The 21,163-nt window shown below is 40.2% G+C and overlaps 1 protein-coding gene across 8 annotated transcripts in view; it reads left to right on the forward strand.

Annotated features, from left to right (window-relative positions):
• Nucleotides 1-21,163, forward strand: part of DDX4 (DEAD-box helicase 4) — a 96,004-nt gene that overhangs the window by 52,785 nt on the left and 22,056 nt on the right. For 5 of the 8 annotated variants that reach the window (XM_025201145.1, XM_025201148.1, XM_025201147.1 and 2 more), the window contains 8 exons: nucleotides 3,479-3,556; nucleotides 5,010-5,087; nucleotides 9,934-9,987; nucleotides 10,938-10,988; nucleotides 11,329-11,400; nucleotides 16,668-16,700; nucleotides 19,636-19,698; nucleotides 19,779-19,820. In XM_025201145.1, coding sequence (XP_025056930.1) covers nucleotides 3,479-3,556; nucleotides 5,010-5,087; nucleotides 9,934-9,987; nucleotides 10,938-10,988; nucleotides 11,329-11,400; nucleotides 16,668-16,700; nucleotides 19,636-19,698; nucleotides 19,779-19,820 — 471 coding nt within the window. The remainder of the gene's footprint in view (nucleotides 1-3,478; nucleotides 3,557-5,009; nucleotides 5,088-9,933; nucleotides 9,988-10,937; nucleotides 10,989-11,328; nucleotides 11,401-16,667; nucleotides 16,701-19,635; nucleotides 19,699-19,778; nucleotides 19,821-21,163) is intronic. The other 3 variants (XM_025201146.1, XM_025201149.1, XM_025201150.1) reach the window with 3 other exon arrangements.

Here is a 21,163-nt window from a genome sequence, read left to right on the forward strand (position 1 = left end):
GTCAGTCTTAGCTTTTTTGGTAATTTGGAATCGGATCTGCATCCTTGCTGAAAAGAATGTAAATGATTAAATGAATAATAGAGTGAGAAGAACTGAGAGGAATGACTATTCAAAAATCTTTTTTTTTTTTTTTTTTTCTTCAGGATCCCATTTAAGTAGAAGGGACTTTGACTGTATCTGCAACAACTTCAGAGTCATCCGTTGGTACTTTAGCAGCAGTGCTGCAACTGAACGTGCTTCAGACAACAAAGTATCAGTAGCAAGCAAAAGATTTCAATCATCCTATAAAACCAACACCATGGATGGGTTTGTAGTAAGGACCAGCAAATACCAACAAGACACCATAGATGAAAAGATTGCTCGGTTCATTTATGCTCCAAATTCTCCATTTCGCATTGTTAACAATAAACACTTCATTGACATGGTTGAGTCCTTACGACCAGGCTACACCCCACCTGGTAGGGCAGACATTGGTGGAAGGTTGCTAGATAGTGTATGAGAAGGAACTTGAACAGTGTATAAGAAATACTGAGGGGAAATTTGCCAGTTTAAGCCTTGATGGGTGGAGGAATGTACACAATGATCCAGTAATATGTGCCTGCATGACATCAGAAGATGGGGTTGCATATCTGTCAGAAACAATCGATGCATCAGGAAGTGCCCATACAGCAGAATATTTAAAAGTGGCAGTGAAAGTTGTAATAAACTGTGAGCAAAATTTCAACTGTCACGTGCACGGTTTTGTCGCAGACTGCTACAAACGTGGCAAAGATGAGAAGATACTTAGAAGAAGACAAAGAAGGATGCTCCTTAATAACATGCCTGCAGTGCCCATTCAATCTGTCTTTTAGCCAAAGACCTAAATACTTTTCTAGGAATAAAAAAATGTTGTTGAAGTTGCAAAATACATCCATAACAACCATTTTGCTTCAGCTGCCTAGGTAGATGCCTAACTTTTGAAGAAGATGATGCTGCCATGGCCTGAGCATCTCAAAATCACTCCTCAGTTATGTCAGTCATCATAAATTTCGGGGCTGGAGGGGAACTATTTAAACAGTACATGTTTACTGATGATATTTTGAACAAAGTCAGTCCCCTGAATTGGTGGAAATCATTAGCCAGGCACCTTGAAACAAAGTTCCTTCAGTTGCTAAGCCAACTTTTCACAGCAGTCGTTTCCTCTGCAGGCACAGAGATAATATTTTCATCATTTGGTATTATTCACTCAAAGCTAAGAAATCGACTGAGAGTTGAAAAAGCAGGAAAACTCGTATTTCTGTTTCAGTCTCTGAATAAAAATGACAGTGGGAATGGGGAGATCTAGTTGTAGAAGTTTTAAGGACAGCGTACGTTTCGTGTTGTGATGACGTCTGTTAGAGTCAATAAAATTTGAAACTTAAAAAAAAAAGTTTAAGGGCAGATGTTGTAAAATGCTGTTTTGAGTTGTAAATTAACATGTTTTAGTGATCCAATTTGCGCCATTGTTTAAGGATATGTGAAGTATCAGTGGGAAACTTGGTTTTCTCGGTGATTTTAAATCATGATTTTTAAATCAATCCACCCTGGAGCAGAGGGTTGAACTAGATGACCTCCTGAGGTCCCAACCCTAATTTTCTATTATTTTGTTGTCACACTTGTACCGTGCACACATCAGTAGACTTTTGTGTATTTTATGGACAGAATGTTCATTTCTTCTGTATTTGTGGAACTTCAGTGTCTACCACAGCAGGTTGGTGCTAAGAGATAATAGAAGAGGAGGAATTCATGGTTTTTACACAACAGCAATGTCTGCAAGTTGCTACTGATATATTTACATGGGGGAAGCACTTTGGGGCCTGTAATGGGCTTGGGGATAATCAGCCATGGCTGTGTTGAATCTGAATGGTTAGGCATCTAGCTGGGGTCATCTGAACCCAGCACTCTTCCCTGCCTATGCAGGGGGTCGGACTCGATGATCTATTGAGGTCCCTTCCGACCCTAGCATCTATGAATGTTGTTTGTATTTTAGGCATGCTTTGATGCCTTCATGGTATGGGATGCTAGTGTCATCCATGGTTGAAAACATGGCATTTTAAAGGTAGTTTATCTTGTCATTTAAAGAAAAAGTGGCTTGTTCGTGGCTTCTTTGAAACCTGGTAGCTTTTCAGTGAGGGTACTGCAGTTAGAGAGAGGTCTCCTGGAGTTCCCTTTGTTTCTACATGTTGGAGATCATGTATAATGTTCTGGCATTCAGAGAATACACAGTTCTTAGAACTGGCAGAGAATTAATTTGGTTACATATTTGTGTTCAAGGATGGTTAGGGTCCTGTTTGAGGTTTTTATAGTTAACTAGCCAATTGCCTGTCGAGAGTGACGGGGGATGGGACGGGATTGGGATGGAGTGCCGCCACCTAATGCCCCATGCTACTGCTGTTCTGCCTCTTACAGGGAGTGGGGTGGGGAATCCAGTCCTCAGTCCTGCTTGCACAGAGTGGGGTGGGGGAACCGAGGCTATCAGCTGCCCTACCCTCTGTCCGGTCCTTGGCGTGGCTTCAGAATCATGGCGGCACTCCCCCGTGCTTGCAGCACTTTGACTGGCTATTTCCATCAAATGCATTATAAACTTGAATATGGTCCCCTCTCTTCCTCCCCCATCCCCTCAGCAACAGATACTTTCCTACAAGTTTTGTCACCCTTCAGTATGGACGTACTCCTTTTCTGCTTCATTGATTTGGCATGCAGGCTCGGCAGTTTATCTGCTTGTGCTCCAAACACTTTGTGCTTAACTTCTGAAATGTGTTATATGCTTGAAACATGGTTTTGAAGTTGTTTAAGGTAATCCATGGTGCTTGGCAATTTACAGAATACTTAATCATGACTCTGTCCTTTTGTTTCATGCTTCTGTTTTGATGATTTACTCGAATATGGCAACAGCTTTTAATGGAACACCAAGAGAATCAATTTTAAGTATTTTGGGTTTTGCAAACATACACAGATCCTGAATCTCTAACAGTACTGATCAAATTGCATTCTTTGAGTTGCAGGCACGTTATTTCAAAACCAGTCATGAACCTGAGGCTTGCTTTTTTTTTTAAAGCTAAAACACTGGATTAACTCTAAATTGTGTACATACAAACTTTCATGTACTGCCACATTTTCTGTCTTTAAAATGGGATATGAATTTTGTATGCAAGGTGATACAGGTAATCACTAAGCTGTAAATTCAATACAAAATAGTTCTGGGGTAAAAATGAAGTGATTTGTTATATGGATACTAGAATCTTTGGAAGCATGCTAGAAGAGCTCTGCTACTTGACAAATAAATGTTTTGCTTCAAAACTTTTGTCCTTTACTCTGGATTTGGGTGAAAGTAAGAAAAACTTGAATAGGAAAGGAATGTGCCATATGTGGTATATTTTGGTGTGGTGGGTAAAAGTATTGACACCTGTTCAAAATGAAAAAATAAATTGATTTTTTTTTTTTTCTTCCAAACTTGCAGATGTCAACGAGGAGCCTAACCGAGGATGTCAGCCCAGAATGAGAGGGTTTACTAGTGGAAGGAATTTTGGAAGCAGAGGTGGTTAATTTTATTCTCTTCTCCCCCCACGCCCCACCTTTTCTATTGGGTTTTGTTTAAACTTTAACGATCTATTCTGCCCAGCAGGGTGGTACACAACTATAAACGATTATTACTAATGTAGGGTACATAGTGCTGCAAGTAGAACATGACGAAGATAAATGTATTGGGAGTGGTCATGAGTCAAAGCCTTCCATAATGTTGTTGTGCAACTTACATACAATAAGGCATGGTGCCCAGCCTCTTTTTTTTCTCAGAGCAGTGCCCAGTCCATGCATGGGCCAGATTTGTCTGGTGGTCGTGATCTAGCACCCAGGGCGCATGTGGCAGGCATCTTCTGGTTGTGTGGAAGGGCAACCTAGTCCTGCTGGTATAGGTGTGGGAGGAATGGTTTGGCCCTATGGCAGGTAGAGAAATGGCCTGGCCCCAACTCAGCCCTGTAGGGTAGGGGGGGAGACCTGACCCTGCAAGGTAAAGAGGTTGTAGCCTGGCTTCAGCTGGTTGGGTGGAGCTTGGGGTTTGGGCATTTGGCAGGGGGGCGGGCCCATAATTAATAGCTACCACGTTTTCGGACCATAGAGAGCCCCATCGGCTGGCTGCCTTGGCTCCATGGGCCGTATTTGGCTCATAGGCTGAAGGTTGAGTACCCCTGCAAAGGCATTCAGCTGCAAAGTCTATAGGTCCAAGATCTCCTTTATAAAAACTATACTGTTTGTACAGTACACGTACAAAATACCGTATAGCTTGCTGAAGTGCATACCAGTACCGTACCCAATTTTTTACTGATTGGCTTGATTGTAATCAGCTCCATTTTTAGTCTCTGTTAAATGCATAAACTGCCTCAATTGCTGCACTTGGCATACACACAGCAGTGGGGAAGGATTGGGATTAGTCTTGGATAATGGAACAGACGATCATTGAGCACTCCTGGGATCTTGAGGGTGGTGGTGGAGAGCACAGGAGAGTACTTGCTGATAACCTCCCCTGCTCAGCGTTGGAATGAGGGGCTGAGGGGGAAGGCAGAACATTGTATTGTGATTATGCTTGGAGGACTTACGTGGCCCTTGTCATGCTCTGTAGAGCATTCATGTGTGATATGGAACAGTTGCTGAATGAAATGGTACAAAATAGTACCTATTCCCTTTGGGGTTATTTTAGTCTGGAGGCCATGCAATTAAAGTACACTGTACCTCAATAAAATGACAGTCTCAATGGTAGCTTATACCTTTCTGACTTTTTAGCCCTTTTATTTTTTTTAAAGATCTAGAATTGAGTGGCAGTGTGAAAAACTTAAGTATGAAAGCCAATTTAGCCATTCTTCCAAAGAAGCTCTCACATTACACACTCCCTTCCTTGTGGCATGCTCTTTTATGGTGAGTAAAATGCTTGATCAGAACTTGTCCTTACAAGTCATTATATGGTTTTTTTTTTTGTTTTTTGTTTTTTTTTGTAGATGCCAGTGAGAATCCCAATACAGAAAATACTCCCAGAGAAGGTGGATTTGGTAGTGGAAGGAGTTTTGGAAACAGAGGTAAACTTTCTATTCAGCATTTGTAAACTCGTTACAAAGAACTCTTTTAGTATCTGCGATGTCTTTAGTGCTTACTGCTAAATTTTTCCTGTCTTGGATATTCATTTTGGATCTACTTTGCAAGGTGTTGGATTTTATTAAATTAAGAAACATGTTCTTTACTTCCATAATTTTAATACAAGTGATCATTGTTAATGTAGACATAAAATGGCTTGATGTTAGTCCTGAAATTAGATGTTGATATTAAGTTTGCTTTTTTTATCAGCAGATATTTGCACAAGGTCTTTTAAATCTCTTAAATTCTCCTATTTATATTTGGGTACTCCATTTTAATAGGTATCTTCCCCTTGGGTGTTATGCAGAATTTCAGAATCAACAAAAGATGTAGTGATATTGATAGCTTCCCTTTTGCAGGGTTTCAATGAGTGTTCAGGTTTTTCATCAGCTCGGCCTTGTAATTATTTGCTGTGAGACCATTTAGGTTTTTAGGGATTTAATGTTGCCTGGAAGGAGGAGGATATATTTACAAGTCTTGATAGGGTTCTTCCTTTAAACCAGTGACAAAAATAAAGGAACTGTTCCAGCCTGAAAGTCGGTATCCTGTCCCATTAGAAGAGCTGACCTCTCATTTCTTGTGGCTAGAGTCCTGTTTAGGTCGTTCCCACTGCATCCTGGCTTTTCTTATAACTTGGAATTGCAGTAGCATCCCTGCATAACAATATGCCCCTTATCTTAATTTTTCAAACCTTGAGATATGGTGTACTTGACTGGGATCCAACTTTATTTGAAATAACTACAGTTTGTTTCCTACTTCATCAGTTGATTAGTCTACCAGTTCTTCTCTACTATTCCTGTAAGAGTTTTCTTTCAACAGTGGCTATTTCTAAAATAAATAGTGTTTGAAGGTGTTGCAAGGTTTGATAACTGAGCATCAATAACATTTTCCACAGTAGAGCAGTAGAAATGATACAGCATGCTTCAGAATATCTTTCATTCTTATTTTTCTCCTTCAATCTTGTACCTATACTATAACATGGCATAGTTGGCTAGGGATGTGGGAGGGTAATATGTTCAGTATTACTTGAAACATCAGCTATTGAGCTATTGGCTAATATTATTTGTACTGGATTTGGATTAGATGTTTCTGATACCAGGCAAAGTTCTGTGGCCTGTTGCTACCCAGCTAATTGGACTACTTCATAATCATTTCCTTTGACTTCTGAAATGTGTGGGTGTGTATTTGTGGAAATCATTATGTTGGTTCTTCTGATGTAGCTTGCTTTTGTTACCTCCAATTACACTAGAAAATAAACTTGAAGAAAGAAACAACTCTATTTGAGACATGCAAGTTTGGTATCTAGCCTTTTCTTGGCAAATGTTTTTTAGAGATGTGCTTTGTCATGAGACAAGTGGTCAGTCAAATGTCTTTCAAGTGTCCTGGCAGGTGGGTTTAGATTTTGTGTGTTGTTAGTGAGAGACGTAAGTATCAGATACTGAGTATTTTGCAGGGCCAGTAGTTAACAGTCTTATACAGTGTAGATTGTAATTCAAATGAGAAATTGTATTATTATTCCCTCCTAAAGCATTTGAGAAGCTTGCATGTAGACAGTATTTAACCATTCCCTCTTTGCTTAAGATGTCCTTTTGTTTACAATAAATGCAGTTTCATGCCTACATCTTAAACTGGTATTATGGAAAGATTAATATAGTCTTCTCTGAGACCTGTAGGTGAGTAGTAAACTTTGAGAAAATTCCCTATTCTTCATTGGAATAAGTTATAACCTTATAGCAGAATCATGTTTTCATTCTTCTTGGAAGGAAAAATTAAGGTGAAATTTAAGCTAATGCTTATTAACAGAATGCAGAATGTATCTAACTCTTAAATCTACCTGGGGAATGTATCTAACTCTTAAATCTACCTGGGGAAGATTGTAACTCAGTCATCTTAGTGCCGGCAGTTATAGTGTACCCTCTTTTGAATTAATACAGAATAATTTTCTGCTGTAACAGTAACACGTTATTTAGCAAGGTAAGTCTGTTCACTTTCTGGTTCCTGAACTTTCTTCCAGACACTTGGGCTATTCCTATGAATAATTAAGTAGCTTGCATTAACCATGCCCTTTTAACATTTGGGGCAACTCTTTCTTTAGCAGTGTCTTTAGAGGCTTTCATCTATTGCTGTCCATCTTGTCCAAATACAGCAGCAACTTTCTCTTGTTCTCTCCTTTCATGGGTCAGAATGTTATGAAGTGTTGTTCAAGAGCATAACTACCTTTCTGTTTCTTCCTAACCCACAATAGATGGAACAGGGCAAGAATTTGTCCTGTACTTGTGGTTATTAGAGCAAACCTCTTGCATTAGGGATGGGTCAACACCCAGCCCGTGGTCCAAATCTGTACCGTGGAGCCATGGCTTCTGGCCTGTGGAGCTCCCCGCAGGTCAGAAAATTAGGTGGCAGGGGCTAGGGGAAAAGCAGTGGCAGTTAATACTTCTGTCCTTCCCTTGCTGTAAAGTGCCCTAGCCCTGCATGGGAAGGACAAGGATTAGGATGGGGAACTCGTTATGTATTCTTTCTGGGGCTGTTCTCTTTGGTATTTTGATGACTTTTCCACCTAATAGTGGAAAGATGGTAGTGTTACATTCATATTTGTTACTAAAATGAAGTAGGCTTTGAAATGATGAGACTTCGAAGAGTTTCCACCTGCTTTTCGGTTTGTTAGGAAGACAAGTGCAGTCTGTATCTTTCATGAGAAGAAAGAAATTAGTTCTAAAAAGAAAAGTGGACCTTCTAAAAGGTCCAATTATAACGTTCTGTCTTGCTGCCCTTTCTTATTCTTGCATAAGGAGCGAAACCCCTTAGTAATTATAGATAATATCAAGATGCTTAATTTTTAAGTCAATCTTGAATCTGTATTCCAGAATATTTTAAACCCAAATGTAACCATAATATAATAAAGGGTAGCTAATTTAAACTATTTATTTCAAGAAGAATCAATGTATTTTAATCTTTAAGACATTTAATTGTTCTGTCTCTAAAAGCGATTTATTATGCTGAGTAATTTGATCTGTCTTGATATAGGTTGCTTCAGTGAGGTTTTCTAATGGTAATATTATTCAAGCATTTTGTTCTGGAACAGTGATTACACCCCTCAAACCTAATCTCAGTCCATTCCACCACTTAACTAATTTGTAAAATATATAAAAAATAAAACATTAATTGGCATTTGAGATGCTGTGTGCAATAGTTTAAATGCAGTTTGCACGAGGTATACGTTCCTCCTGATAATGTGATATTAATTGTGGACTCAAGTGATTGGCAATTGATTCCTATGCAGTGGCAAATGTGTGTATTGGGAAATAAGGTTACTACTAGTATTTTCCTACATACAACATACACACTTACTCAAAAATCAGCCCCTCAAAATTGGGGTGCATATAGTAAGTGAGGAAGTTGATTTTCTGCCTGGGGTTGGAAGCGCCCTGCTCCCTGATTCCTACCTCAATGCAGGAGCTGTGCTGGTGTTGTTCAGGCAGCTTAGGGAGTCAGTTGACTTACTGGTGTGCGGGCCGGGAGTGGTCCGAGGTTCTCGGGGGCGCGCGGTGGGCTGTGGCCAGCAGCCCTGGCACGCGGGTCGGGGAATGCAGGCCAGCGGGCTAGAATTAGGCACGGATGCGTAGCGGTTGATTAAAGATTATTTTACTTACACCGAAGATGGTCGCGGTGCAGGCAGGAAAACTTGCTTGAGTTGCGGTTACAGACAGAAAAGAAGAGAGGCGGACAAGAGTTCCTTCCATGTGAACCTCTAGCCCAATCTGGTTGAAGGCTCTAAACACACGAGCCCGTCGTGTCAACCGAAGAAAACAACTCGGAGAAGAGCTCTGGATACACTCACATGAAGTTTGCTAGGCTCCGTGGAACTTGTGCGTGGGGAAGGGTACGTTGAGGGATCATGCGGCGACGGGGAGAGGCCAGAGGTTGATCAAACCCCTATAGCCTTCTCGAGGTATACGTTGGGTTCGATAGGCTCCGCAGCGCTTAGAGTTCTTCACAAGATGTGAAGTCCTCCTCTTCCAGATGGTTGTGGAGTCCTCCCTTGCGGGGTTCTCCTCGGAGTTCTCCAGCTTGGGCGGGAACCACTCAAGCCTCTTATACGGCTAGCAAGCCAATCACTAGCCGCCACGTGGGAATAATTTAGAACTGGCCAATAGTGGGACACAAATTTGCATGCAAATGGCGGGAACTCCTTTGCACTGTGCATCTCTCTCTGCAACTGAGAAATGCACCCTGCAAAGAAAGCTCCGAGTGGCGGGAAATAATTTAGCAGTGCCAAAGCGCATACATATCAAATCACACCCTTGGGTTGTGACAACTGGCTCGTTGTTCTTCACTTTACAGGTGTTAATGATTAGTCTGTCCCAGATCAGTCTTGATGTTTCACTAATCAAGCTAACCTTTCTTAAGGCAGTTTTGCTCTCTGTCACCTGCTCCTGGTCTGTTTCACTGCCTCTCTCAGTTCTTTAGTTCAGATTCTTTAGCTCTTTTCAAAATCACCCATGAAAGCCAGTCTTCAGCAGCTAGGGATTCAACTTTAGTTGAAAGGGAGGGTGAGTCAGTTGAAGATTAGGCTGTGTCCCTGCCCTGTGCAGTCATAACTCTGGACAAATCTTCTTTTAAAAAGCAGAATGAAGAAAGGTAAGGTATGTATTTAACTTGTGGGCAGTAAAATCTGTTAAAGTTGAGACTTGGTCTTTGCAAAATAAGACACAGTTCTGAGATCTTTTATTTCTTAAACTTCCACTTGAATGCTTTTTTTGTTTTTGTTTGTTTTTTGTTTTTGTTTTTTAGAAGAACGTACTGAAGATGCCCACTCCAGAAGCAGAGGATTTTCAAGAAGAGGAGGTAAGGGCACAAGCAAATTGGCAGTAATATTTTAAGGGAGAGACTTTCAGGCCAGGGGAATTTTCATTGGCTTTAATTTGGAATTGGATGATTAGATGCCTCTTGTACATTTGAAAATCCATCCCATAATCTCATCATGACTTAGTGTTCTTTGTTTTGATAAAATAGAAAAATTAAAAATCATGAATAACCATTGAAAAACCAGTTTCACAAGGTAACATTCTGAGTTGTACAAAAAAGAAATATTCATAATATTTTGGTGCAATAAAGAATATTTTCTTCTTCTTTATGGTTACATAAGTGGTGATCTGCAACTCCTTGTAAATGTATTAGGAGCACATTCTAGATCCAGAGTAAAGCAACACATTTTTTTATTTAATATGATGAGTGTTTCTTCCCTACTCTTTGACTGTGTGACTCTGGTCTATGTCCTTAAAAAAAGGTAGTCAAAAATGAAAGACCAGGTACATAGGAGTTTATGTAGAATGAGAATAGCTTTCATTTTTTTCTATCTTAGCCCTGTACCCAGGCTGCTGGGTTTCCTCTAGTTTCATACCAGTGGATGTGGGTATAGAAAGCTGACTTTTTGACTCAATGTTCTGATTTAACCATATTATCTTTCCCAGAATTCATAGCTTTAAAGGTTGGGGTTTGTATCTGAATAGCTTGGAGAAAGAAAGAAAATAACTCCAAGGTCTTAATTTCTTCTCTCCTTTATCTTCATTGTGAACTGGAAGCATTACTGAGGAGGGGGTAGCATTTTCAATTCTTTACTTCAAATCTGTTTGAATAAGTCACTTGACTGTGCTTGTGTCCCTTTTTAATAATATTGGTTGATAACGTTTCTTTACTCTTTGTAGAAAGCACCAAGATGTGCATGTGCAAACAGTGCAACTGATAAGCAGTGAACTCTGTTCAGATTTTACAGTTGCCATTATGCTGTATTATAGGTGCTCGAGGGGATTTCAGAGGTGGCCGTGGAGGATTTGGTCCAAGTCAATGTAAGCTTGATAATGTTGAACTTCTGGCACTTAGCAGTAACTGAATATAAAATACAGTTTTGTTGTGGTGGAGTTTCCCAGTTGATTTTAAAAATGTAATAAAGGTTCAAGTTATGAACAGGTGTTTGAGCTGTGCAAAAGTATGAAAACAAAGTAAATGAACAGATTTTACTTTTAAAATGGGGGACTTTACATTCATGCACATTCTTCCTAAAATTTAAACCTGTGAGGCTGCTGCTTTTTGTAGTGCGTAAGGAATAGGAATTTCTAATTCAGGACTGAATATTTTATTTTATTTTTAATAAATACTTTTCTAATAATATTGTACATATTACTGTAGATAATGAAAATGAGCAACAAGAAAGAGGACCGCATTTTGGCCTTAGGAGGGGAATGTTGGGAGGCCCTACAGGTGATGTTTGTTTATTTATATTAAAGTTTTGCAGATATTTTAAAGTGGTGTTTGCAACTGACTTGTTTCTAACCTAATGGATTAATTCCTTTTTTCCTTCAAAACATTAAACCTTCTTTATTCTACAGTTGTATTTACTTAGCTTATCTTCCAACTTGAACACACAAGAAATGTAACACAAAGGCCCCCTCTACGTGTTACAGATATTGCACAGTTAACTGAGACCAGCTACCTGTGCAAAGTACCTATCATATCATTAAAAGGTGGTCCAACTAGCTATAAAGTTAAACCTTGAAAATGTATATTGACTTTATAGCTGTTTGCTGCCTAGCTTTAATTTGCATGTGTAGCAGGGTCTGCCCCTGTGACTGGGAACCCCATCAGCTGACCTAGCTCTCAGCTGCAGGAGTGTGCCATACACAGCCAGGAATGGGAATCTTGCGTATGTGGAGTTGCCTTATGTTTCTTTTTTTTTTTAAATGCACTTTAAACTGGAAGTCTTAGAACTGATCTTTGAAAAGGTTTTCTGTGTGCCTTGAGTTTAAAAATGTTGAGAGCCACTGAGCTAACCTGTTTTGTTATGGCACTGCCTTCTACTTTTGGCTTTTTGCAGGATGCAGCATAGTGAGCTACGGATTGGTAGCTGACATCTGGTTTTTTGTTTTTGGCCTCTGTCTCAGTATAGCCTATTCCTAGCTTGTCTTGTGGCTGTGCCAGTTCACTGTTTGTTCATACTGATTAAAGAATAGTTCATTCTGCCATTTTGGTGTAACCAGCCATTTTATTAAACTTGACAGTAGCTTTCACACAAGTAGTGCTGAATGTGTAGGTGGTCCTCACTAGTTTGCCAGTTCCAGTGGATTAGCTTAAAAGTCAGTGATTCTTCATTAAAATAGAAGCATTAGGGGAGGAGAGTACCTGTCTTGTCCAGATACTAAAATTACTTCGATTAAATTTCACAGCGTTATTATATGAACCTAGCATTTCCTGTTGAATGCCACTATTCTGTCTGTTTAATTGCCTCTCCTTGTATACATATGTTTGAAAAAAAATACAATCAGTCATGCTGTATTTTCAAGGGCACGTCATAAACTGCAGCAGCTATGCCCTTCCAACTGAAGGATAGGTATTCCAATGGATTGGAGGTTGATATCTTCATTAGGGGTGCACACTTAGATTTTTGGGACTGATACCGATAGCCAATATTTAAGGGGGCACATCGGGTGATACTGATCAGATTTCCAATACAGCTGCCTCCAGCTGGTAAATCCAGTGTGATGGCAGGGGAGGGGGGAGGGAAGGGACTTGGGGGGGTAGATCAGTAGTCCTTGTGGTGAAGGAGGGGGCAGGTACTGGCGGGGGAAGGGAGAGGGGGTTGGCTCCTGCTGCTGCTTGTACCCCAGGAGGGCCTAGGGGTGTGAGCCTCTCAGATCTGTGTGGGGCTGAGTGGCCCGCAGCTGGGGCTGTGAAAGCCTCTTCTCAGCGGGGCCTGGGCTTGGAGCAGGTGCCAGCAGCTCTGGGAGGATGCTGCATCCACCCCAAATTTCACTGCCACTCTGCTCCCAATGCTGCCACCAGCTGCCCAGCGCAGCCCCTGCTCAACGCCCCACCTCCACCCACATGCCGGGAAGTGCTGTCAGCGCTTTCTCTGAGCCCAGCCTCCGCCAAAAGATCCCTGGTTGCTGCCCGCCCTGCCCCGCACTTATCCAGGGGGCAATGCCTCAATGGTAAGTTTCCCTCCTGTCACCCCTCCTTATGGTCCAGTAAACAGGCAGTGAACCACAGCATTGCAAAACTAATTTAATCAGAAACAACTTCCTTTTTCTTGATGGTTTTTTTTTTTTTTTTTTTTTTTTTGGTTCGGATCGTTGTTCAAGATGCTTCCTGCAGGAAGTTTAAAAATTTAATAAATTTGCAGATGCTATCAAGCTGGGAAGGGCTGGAGAATTGGAGAAATGTCTTGAAATAAATACAGTCAAAGGGCGAGTACAGCCTACTACTTTTTGTGTAGGAAAAATTTACCGCACGAATTTTAAATTGGGGCTGTATGGCAGCTATCGTGCAGACAAGGATCATGAGGTTTTATACTGCGTCTCAAAGCAAATCAGTCAAGTCATAATGTGACATTATGAAGTCCCTCATGTTGTGAGGGAAAACCAACACCATCCTGCATATAAGATATGAAAAATCCTTTCATTGTAATCGGCTTCTGGTAAGGTATCAGCTGGTTTATTGAGTTTTATTTTGGGCACCATTTCCAGGGAAGATATGGACCAGTTGGAGTCTTGAAGAAGAGCAGTGAAAAGGATTAGAGGTCTAGATCGTGTGACCTTTTTCAGATCCTTAGAATTGTTTGGAGAGCTTTCTGGCCTAGAAAATAGACGACTGGGGAGATGGAAATCTTCAAGTAATGTACCGTTCTTCCTGTCTCTGAGGATAGGACAAGAAGTAATAGGTTTAAATTGCAGGAATAGAGATTTGGGTTAGGCACTGGATTTTTTTTTTGCTTCCAACTGTGGGGTAGTGAAGTACCAGAATAGATTACATGATCATGTTTTGGAGTTTCCGTCACTGGAGACTTTTTAGGAGCAAGTTTTGATATATATATGCATCTTGATGTTTCCTAGGGCAGGCAAATTGTGACCATTTCAAGGTTCCTTTCCTCCCTACTTTTGTTGGCCACTTCTAGGCTCACTGCCCCTTTCTGTTTAGGCCTTTCTGATAAAGATTTCTTCTCCAGATTTTTCACGGTCACAAAATGAAGTTAATGACTCGGGAAAACAGACATAATATACAAGAAGTTGCAAGTCGCCAATTCCAATTTTAGAGGGAGGCCTTTGTTTGTCATGTAACTTGTTTTCCCGCCAGTCTGCTGGTTTCTTGTTGATTATTTGATTGAGAATCCATATAATGAGAGTACACACTGAACATACTTTTTCCATTTTTTTTAACCCGTTAGTTTCATATTTTTTTCAGCGATGCTCATTTAGTACTGTCTTGGCCCCTGTCCTGCCTCTGGCAGACTTCCCCAACTTTCTTTTCCAGCTTCCCAAGAATATATTTCAAAAGTTGTTTCTTCTAGCCATGGTTTTTAGTTTTATTGATATTTTCACTAACTCTCTTAACTAGGTTGGTTGTTTTTATTTCAAAAAGTAACCTGCTTTCTTGTAGCTGTGATCTTGTGATTGTTACAAAAATACTTGGAAACCATTTCCAATTATTTATATGTTCAATTTTTTCTCCCACTGTTTGCATCTCTGTTATTTTCCAGTTTTGATTAATAGGCCTTTTTTAACTACTGCGTGTGTATTACTGGTTGAGACAATGCAAAAATATAACAAATGATATCTGATCCTATTCTGTTCAGATAACCATTAGTTTATGATTATCCTTCAATGAGTCTTAAGCATTAAAAACTAATGGATTTTAGTATTTTTAGGAAATAATCTGAAGTCAAACCCCAGAGGAATGTTTCATAGAGGTAATATGAGACCTCCAGTTTATAATCCTTCTCTGCCAGTTGAAATTTCCATATATCTTTTTGAACATTATAGGTAAATTTTTATTGTCTGATTGATGTCTGATTTTGATCTATAAGAGTTTGTATTTCTGTAACCCATTTTGTGTATGTTTTTGTTGTGTTTTTTTTTTTTTAAAGCAGGCAGTGCATAACTTTATGTGCCATAGCCTATACTTTTTAATTGGCAATTGCAGTAAAACATCCTAAATAGTGACACTACTCCCTACCCTTTTTCCTTGAAGTGTCCTTTATTGTTTGAATTCTGGATGACTCTTGGTATTTGGGAGGGCTTATATGAAATGGAAAACTTGTAAAGTAACTGAATGAGAGAACTAGCTGTAGTGGATATTAAGAAGTAGATTGTCTTTCTATGGCTGTGTTGGAAGGGCGTTTAATGGAAGCCATCAATAATATACTGAAGCTGAGTATAGGCAGACAAGGTTATTTGGGTAAATGTGATATCTTTTATTAGACCAACTAAATAGAAAATTGTTCTTTGTAAGCTCTTAGGCATAGGAAGAGACTGTTGGTGTTTTATATCCTTAGCCCAGTATGACTACAACCAACACCCCCAAAACATGAAGTTGAGTATAGAATTTGTAGAAAAAAAATTTTTGAAGATGGACATTGAGTTTTGAGTGTTCCTGCTTTTAATAAAACTAGTTTTTAATATAGGATAGGAACAGGCTCAGTTCAGTAGGAATTTTAGGATGAGCACTGTACTGTCTATCAATCTCGGCAAGAGACATGGTAGTGTTCAGAGTACTCTTAAAATTACATAGGTCTTTGGTTATATTTTGATGTTGGAGATTAAAGTAAGCCTAAATCCCGAGGAACCTTTGCTGGGTTGAACTGGGTTCTTGTAGGATGTATGCCTGAGAATAAATTACTAGTTAACAATTATCTTTTATTAGACCAACTTAAATAGTTGGAAAACAATTATTAAGTAAGCTTTGGGGTTCAAAAACCGTTCGCCAGGCTAAGGAAGTTACAGCAGTTGGTGTGTGCTCTTTTCATTCCATCCAGAAAGTAAAGAAGCCAGCGGCTAGGCTGGTATGCATACAAGACAGGTAGTCAGTGAAAATGTAGATTGAAGAATCAATGGGTGAGACAGCCTGGGGAGGCGGGGGAAGAGAGAGAAGGGGGATGAAAGTGGAGAGAGACCCATCCAGGAAGAGCACACACCAACTGCTGAAACTTCCTTAGCCTGATGAAGGGTTTTTGAACCCGAAAGCTTGCTTAATAAATATTTTCCAACTATTTAAGTTGGTCTAATAAAAGATATCAGATTCACCCAAAGAACCTTGTCTGCCTATGTCCTTAGATCAACATGGCTACAACCTACACCCTAGTTAACAATTTGCTCTTTTGCATCCTAGATTAGTCTTTTTGGCCTCTCTTAATTATGTCATAGAAGCTTCTGCAGTCAGGAGGGCCTGAAGAGAATTTATGAACAGCTAATTGTTTTAGCCTACTTTTCTTCCTTTGCAAGCAGTAAAACTTCTTACAATAATTTATTTTAGAATGCATAATGCAGTGATTTTAAAATCAATGTTTCCCGATACATAACAGACAAGGGATTAAGATAGGATTTTAAAAATAGACAAAAGCGCTTGGCATCCTTCTTTCTGGTACATAGTTATAGCAACTATAAGATTCCATGGGGATGGCAAACCTGTAGTGTGTTTGCCACAAGTGAAATTAGTAGGCTCCTTTAGAAGTAACATTTTGACTTTTTGTTCTTCAGGTGATCAAGAACATAGAGGATTTGGAGTCAGAGGTCAGAATTTTGAATCATATATATTGTATTTAGTTGTATTTGTGTATAGGTAAAAGTTCTTTCTCTAAGAAAGGAAGGGGAGTACAGAAATGTGGCTGTAATATATTCCTAGTTCTGGTATTAATGCACTATGACAACTTGGAAAAAATCATTAAGTCATTGAATGTCTCAATTTCCCTCTTTGTAAGTGGTAATAATACCTAGTTTAAGTGTGCTGAGATTTAAGAGGTTTAAGATTTAAAGTGCTTTTCAGCTTCTTTAAATGAAAAATTCTGCAGATGAGTGAAGATGTTATCATGTCTGTTAGCTAATTCAATATAATACCTGTCCTGACCCAAGCAGAGCTGCATGTTTGATGTGTTTTAGGTAGGAATACTTTGTTAAGAAAAGAAGAAAAAGTGATTAATAGGAAAGGCCAAGGAGAAAGCAACTTTGCATGTTGAACTAGGAATCTTGATGTATGGATAAAGGGGTAGTTTTTAAGGCTTTTTCGGCCTGACTTTCTCTCACTCAGTATATTTATGGGAGATCCTGTTTTCTCAAGCCAGTCTTGTTCTATATCAGTCTATAGCATTGAACAAAGTTTCATGCAGCATGTTGGCACAAAACTTAGTTCAAAGACATGATGAGCCTGCAAGACCTGCCATCTTAGAAGGCCTGTATAATAGGTGTTCATCCTCATGATGATGATTCCAAATGAAGTCTGTGAGAACAGCTTGCTAAAACTTTGAAGTATGCTCTGCTATACATAAGTTAAATGTTGCAATAGCAAGAAGTTTTGGGAGTACATTCATTTTAATGGCAGCTATTCTGGTGACCCCAAAACTCTCCATCACCACCTGTTCTTTGAGGGATTTTGTTATTTTTTAGACCAACAATTAGCATTAAAAAGTTCCTCTTTCTTTTCCCTAAGGCTGATACCCAGGTATTTCATCAAAATTTTAATTTGCTTAAAATTATAAAGTTTTTTTCCCCATTCCAGCTTAAGCTTCTCAGGGATACCAACACCTAACATGTACATGTTAATAATTATCAGTATATTGTTACGTAATTAATTGCCAAAGGAATTAAAAATATTAAATATTATTGCATATTTAGTGTTGTATCCAGCGACAGATGACTACCTGTCTAGAATACTGTTGCTCTTAAGAAGGAAAGAGTATTCTGTTTAAAAAAAAAAATAAAAAAATGGCAGCACATTCTCTGTATAGAGAACTCTATTATGTTCTAATCTGTATCCAGCCTCGTCTGGGAATCTTGCCTTACTGCAGTGGCCAAAGGTTCCATGTCTAACAGAAATAGCAGTGGCAGTAGTGGGATTTGGTCAGTCAGACAAGGAATATTGTCCAGACTGCCAAACTGGAAGCATGATGAAGGCTGAATAACAAACTAATATATTTACTTGAATACAAAATGAGCACACCCCCTCCCCCAGCAAATGTCATGAGGGAAGAAACTCCCTTGTCATAAGATATAAAAGAAAATCTCTCTAAATTCATTCTCTGCCATTAAACTGCTGCCAAAAGCAGCATGCACTCAGCAATGGAAACCAACCATGAAGTTGAAATGCAGCCAACACAGATCATGACTATAAAACACATGACCTACATTGGGCAAGTAAGCCCAACCACAAGGAGAGCTTAGTGCAGCCCATCTGAATAAGACATATGATAGTGCCCATTGAATAAGAGTCGGCACCAACATGCCCCACTGCCTCATGTACACCCTGCTACTCTGCCCTTGCAGCCCCCAGTCCTGTTTTTCCCCATTTCCTTCCCCTCTGTGCACTCCTTACTTTTGTTGCTGGCCAGCAGGCTCCATCCCTGCTGCAACCTGGGGTGCAGAGCCTGGCTGCAGCCTGGGCCTCTAGTAGCAGTGGCACAGATCTGGCACTGCTGTTCTAGCCCAGCTGAATTTAAGATGATCCTTCAATAATTAGATTCCATACATGGAAAAAATTTTCCATGTGTAGAATCTAATTATTAGGGTTCATTTTACATTCAGGGTCATGTTTCATTTGGGTAAATATGGTAGGTGCCAAAGTGCTGCTTCGGAAGTGCATTTATAGAGTACCTGTGCTAAAACTTGCAATAGTTTTTAAAAAAAAAAAAAAAAAAGGTAACGTGTCAGTTCTGGATGAACTAAGTTTACGGGAAAATTTGCTACAGCCACGTTTAATTTCAGGGTTATTGTTTTCAAATTTGTTCCTCATTTTTGTGTGCTCAGGGAGGGCAGGGTCTGACAGCATGGAGAAGGGGAAGGGGCTGCCAGGGGAGAAAGTTGTGGGGAGGCAGAGAGCAATGGGATTCACCTGTCACCCCTCCCCCCCCCCCGGACTTTTTTTTTTCTTCTTCAGGAATGGGATTCCCCTTGCCCCCCCCCCCCCCCTGGAATTTATTTTCTCTGCTGTAGGAATGGGAGGTGGATGAATTCAAGGCACATCTACAATAATTAAATTCTGTATCTGGAAAATTATAACAAAGTTATAATTTTTTTATATAGATAATCTAATTATTGGGGGGCGTCCATGTATTCAAGTAAATATGGTGTTACAAGCACCTGTTTTTCTAGCTGATCACTTTATTCTTTCCCTCCTTTGGTCTAGTCCAAATGGTACTTCCAAAATCTTTGTCCACGCCCATTTCTTTGATCATGTCACCCACTATCTTTCCCCCCTTTCCTAGCATAATAAACACACATTTGTAGTCCTTGTCTTCCATGTCTCCCATAGTTTAACTCACCCTACTTACCTAATCCCTTCCCTTACTTTGTATTCTATTCCTTTCACTCTGCCAATAGTTAGGCATTCTCCTCTATGCTGCCCCTTATATGTGGGTTTTTTGTGACTTTAATTTGTGAAACGGGTAAATAAATGACTATTTCCAGTGCACCGTCTCTCATTAAAATAAAGCAATTATGAAAATTTTTTAACCAGGTGGTTACAGAGGAGGCAATGAAGAAGTAATTGCAGGTTCTGGAAGAAGTAAGTTGCTTTATTGTAAGTTACCTTAGCAAGGAAGTGGGTTTGTTTGTTTTTCTTTTTTGCTTTATTAATAGTTAATTTCCTTTTTCTTAAAGGTACTTGGAAGTCAGGCGCAATGGAAAGTGGTGATAATCAAGGTAAGCATGTACATGTTTGTAGCACTAATCATAAAGCATGCTTGCCTTACTAATTCTACTTAGTTTATTTTTTCATCTGAGCAGAAATACTCAGTACTATGCATGTAGTATATGTACAGATTAGGCGTTCTTCAAAGTGGACCATGTCCACATGCGTAACATCTTGAATCAACAATCCACAAATAGGCCATTGAAAGTCATTTCTGAATAAGACTCAGTGTATTTATGTTGTGCTTCTCAGAGGCTCATTGTGGCTTACAAATCTGCCTCCTGCCATGCCCTCGCCTATCAAAAGTCCAGATCTATGTGGAACTCCCCTTTCTAGCCACACACCAGATTGGCCCAGTGTGCAGAGTTGATCTGTTGCTGGACTCCGCACACCAGATCTAGATCTGGTGCACTGGCTTTGAAACCACATGCTAGATGGGACCCAGTGTGTTGAGTGTGGGACTTCATGTTGGGTCTGGGGTAGTGTGCTGGGTTGGCCCTGGCACATGGCTTCAGAGTCATTCTTAGGCTCTGCCCTGCCGTGTGGCTCCAGAGCTAGTGCAGAGCCACAGACCTGGTGCACTAGGTTGGACTGCAGGTTTCATCCAATGTGCATGGCTGGCAGCAGGCTTGGCTCGGCTCCCTGGCAACTGCCATTCATAGAATCATAAAAAAACAAAAATTTAGGATTCGAAGGGACCTCAGGAGGTTATCTGGTCCAATCCATGCTCGAAGCAGAATCATCCCCAACTAGATCATCCCAGCCAGGAGGTGAGGGGGAATAGAGGTCACACAGGAATGTGCAGTAACAGGATGAGACATAGGTCTGAGTAGTGCTATGCAAAAATTTAAAGGATAGAACAAGAAAATAAGTTTTGCAGAAGTCAGTCATGGAAGGGATTTGAAAAAGGCAGAGAGGCCAGCTTATTTTATTGGGAGGAAATCTGTACTGGATAAATCAGTGGACAGTCCTCAACTGGGCATCATGCCATGCCACTGAGGGTGCTACAAGATCTTTTCGAGGGTGCCATGGTGCTGGTGCTACCACAAACAGGTGAAACTGCTCTGTGTGCCTTGCACAGATCCTGACTTGGGGAAAGGTCTGTGGGAAAAGCAGGAGCTCCTGCTTCCATTAGATTTATCTGATTAAGCTGAATGGAAGCTGGATGGCCTTCTCTTGCTGCATGACTTCCTGGTCAAGCCCTGCATGCTCTTCTTGGGAACAGGTGTGCAGGGCAGTTCTACCTGATGGCAGCAGTGGTGATGCAGCAGCCTGGAGGAACACAGGCATTGCACAGATAAATCTCCAGGCTGCCACCAGGTAGAACAATCCTGCATGCTTCTGTTTTCAGCAG

This window comes from Alligator sinensis, unplaced genomic scaffold (assembly GCF_000455745.1).
Source record: "Alligator sinensis unplaced genomic scaffold, ASM45574v1 scaffold123_1, whole genome shotgun sequence".
NCBI classification, from domain to species: Eukaryota; Metazoa; Chordata; order Crocodylia; family Alligatoridae; genus Alligator; species Alligator sinensis.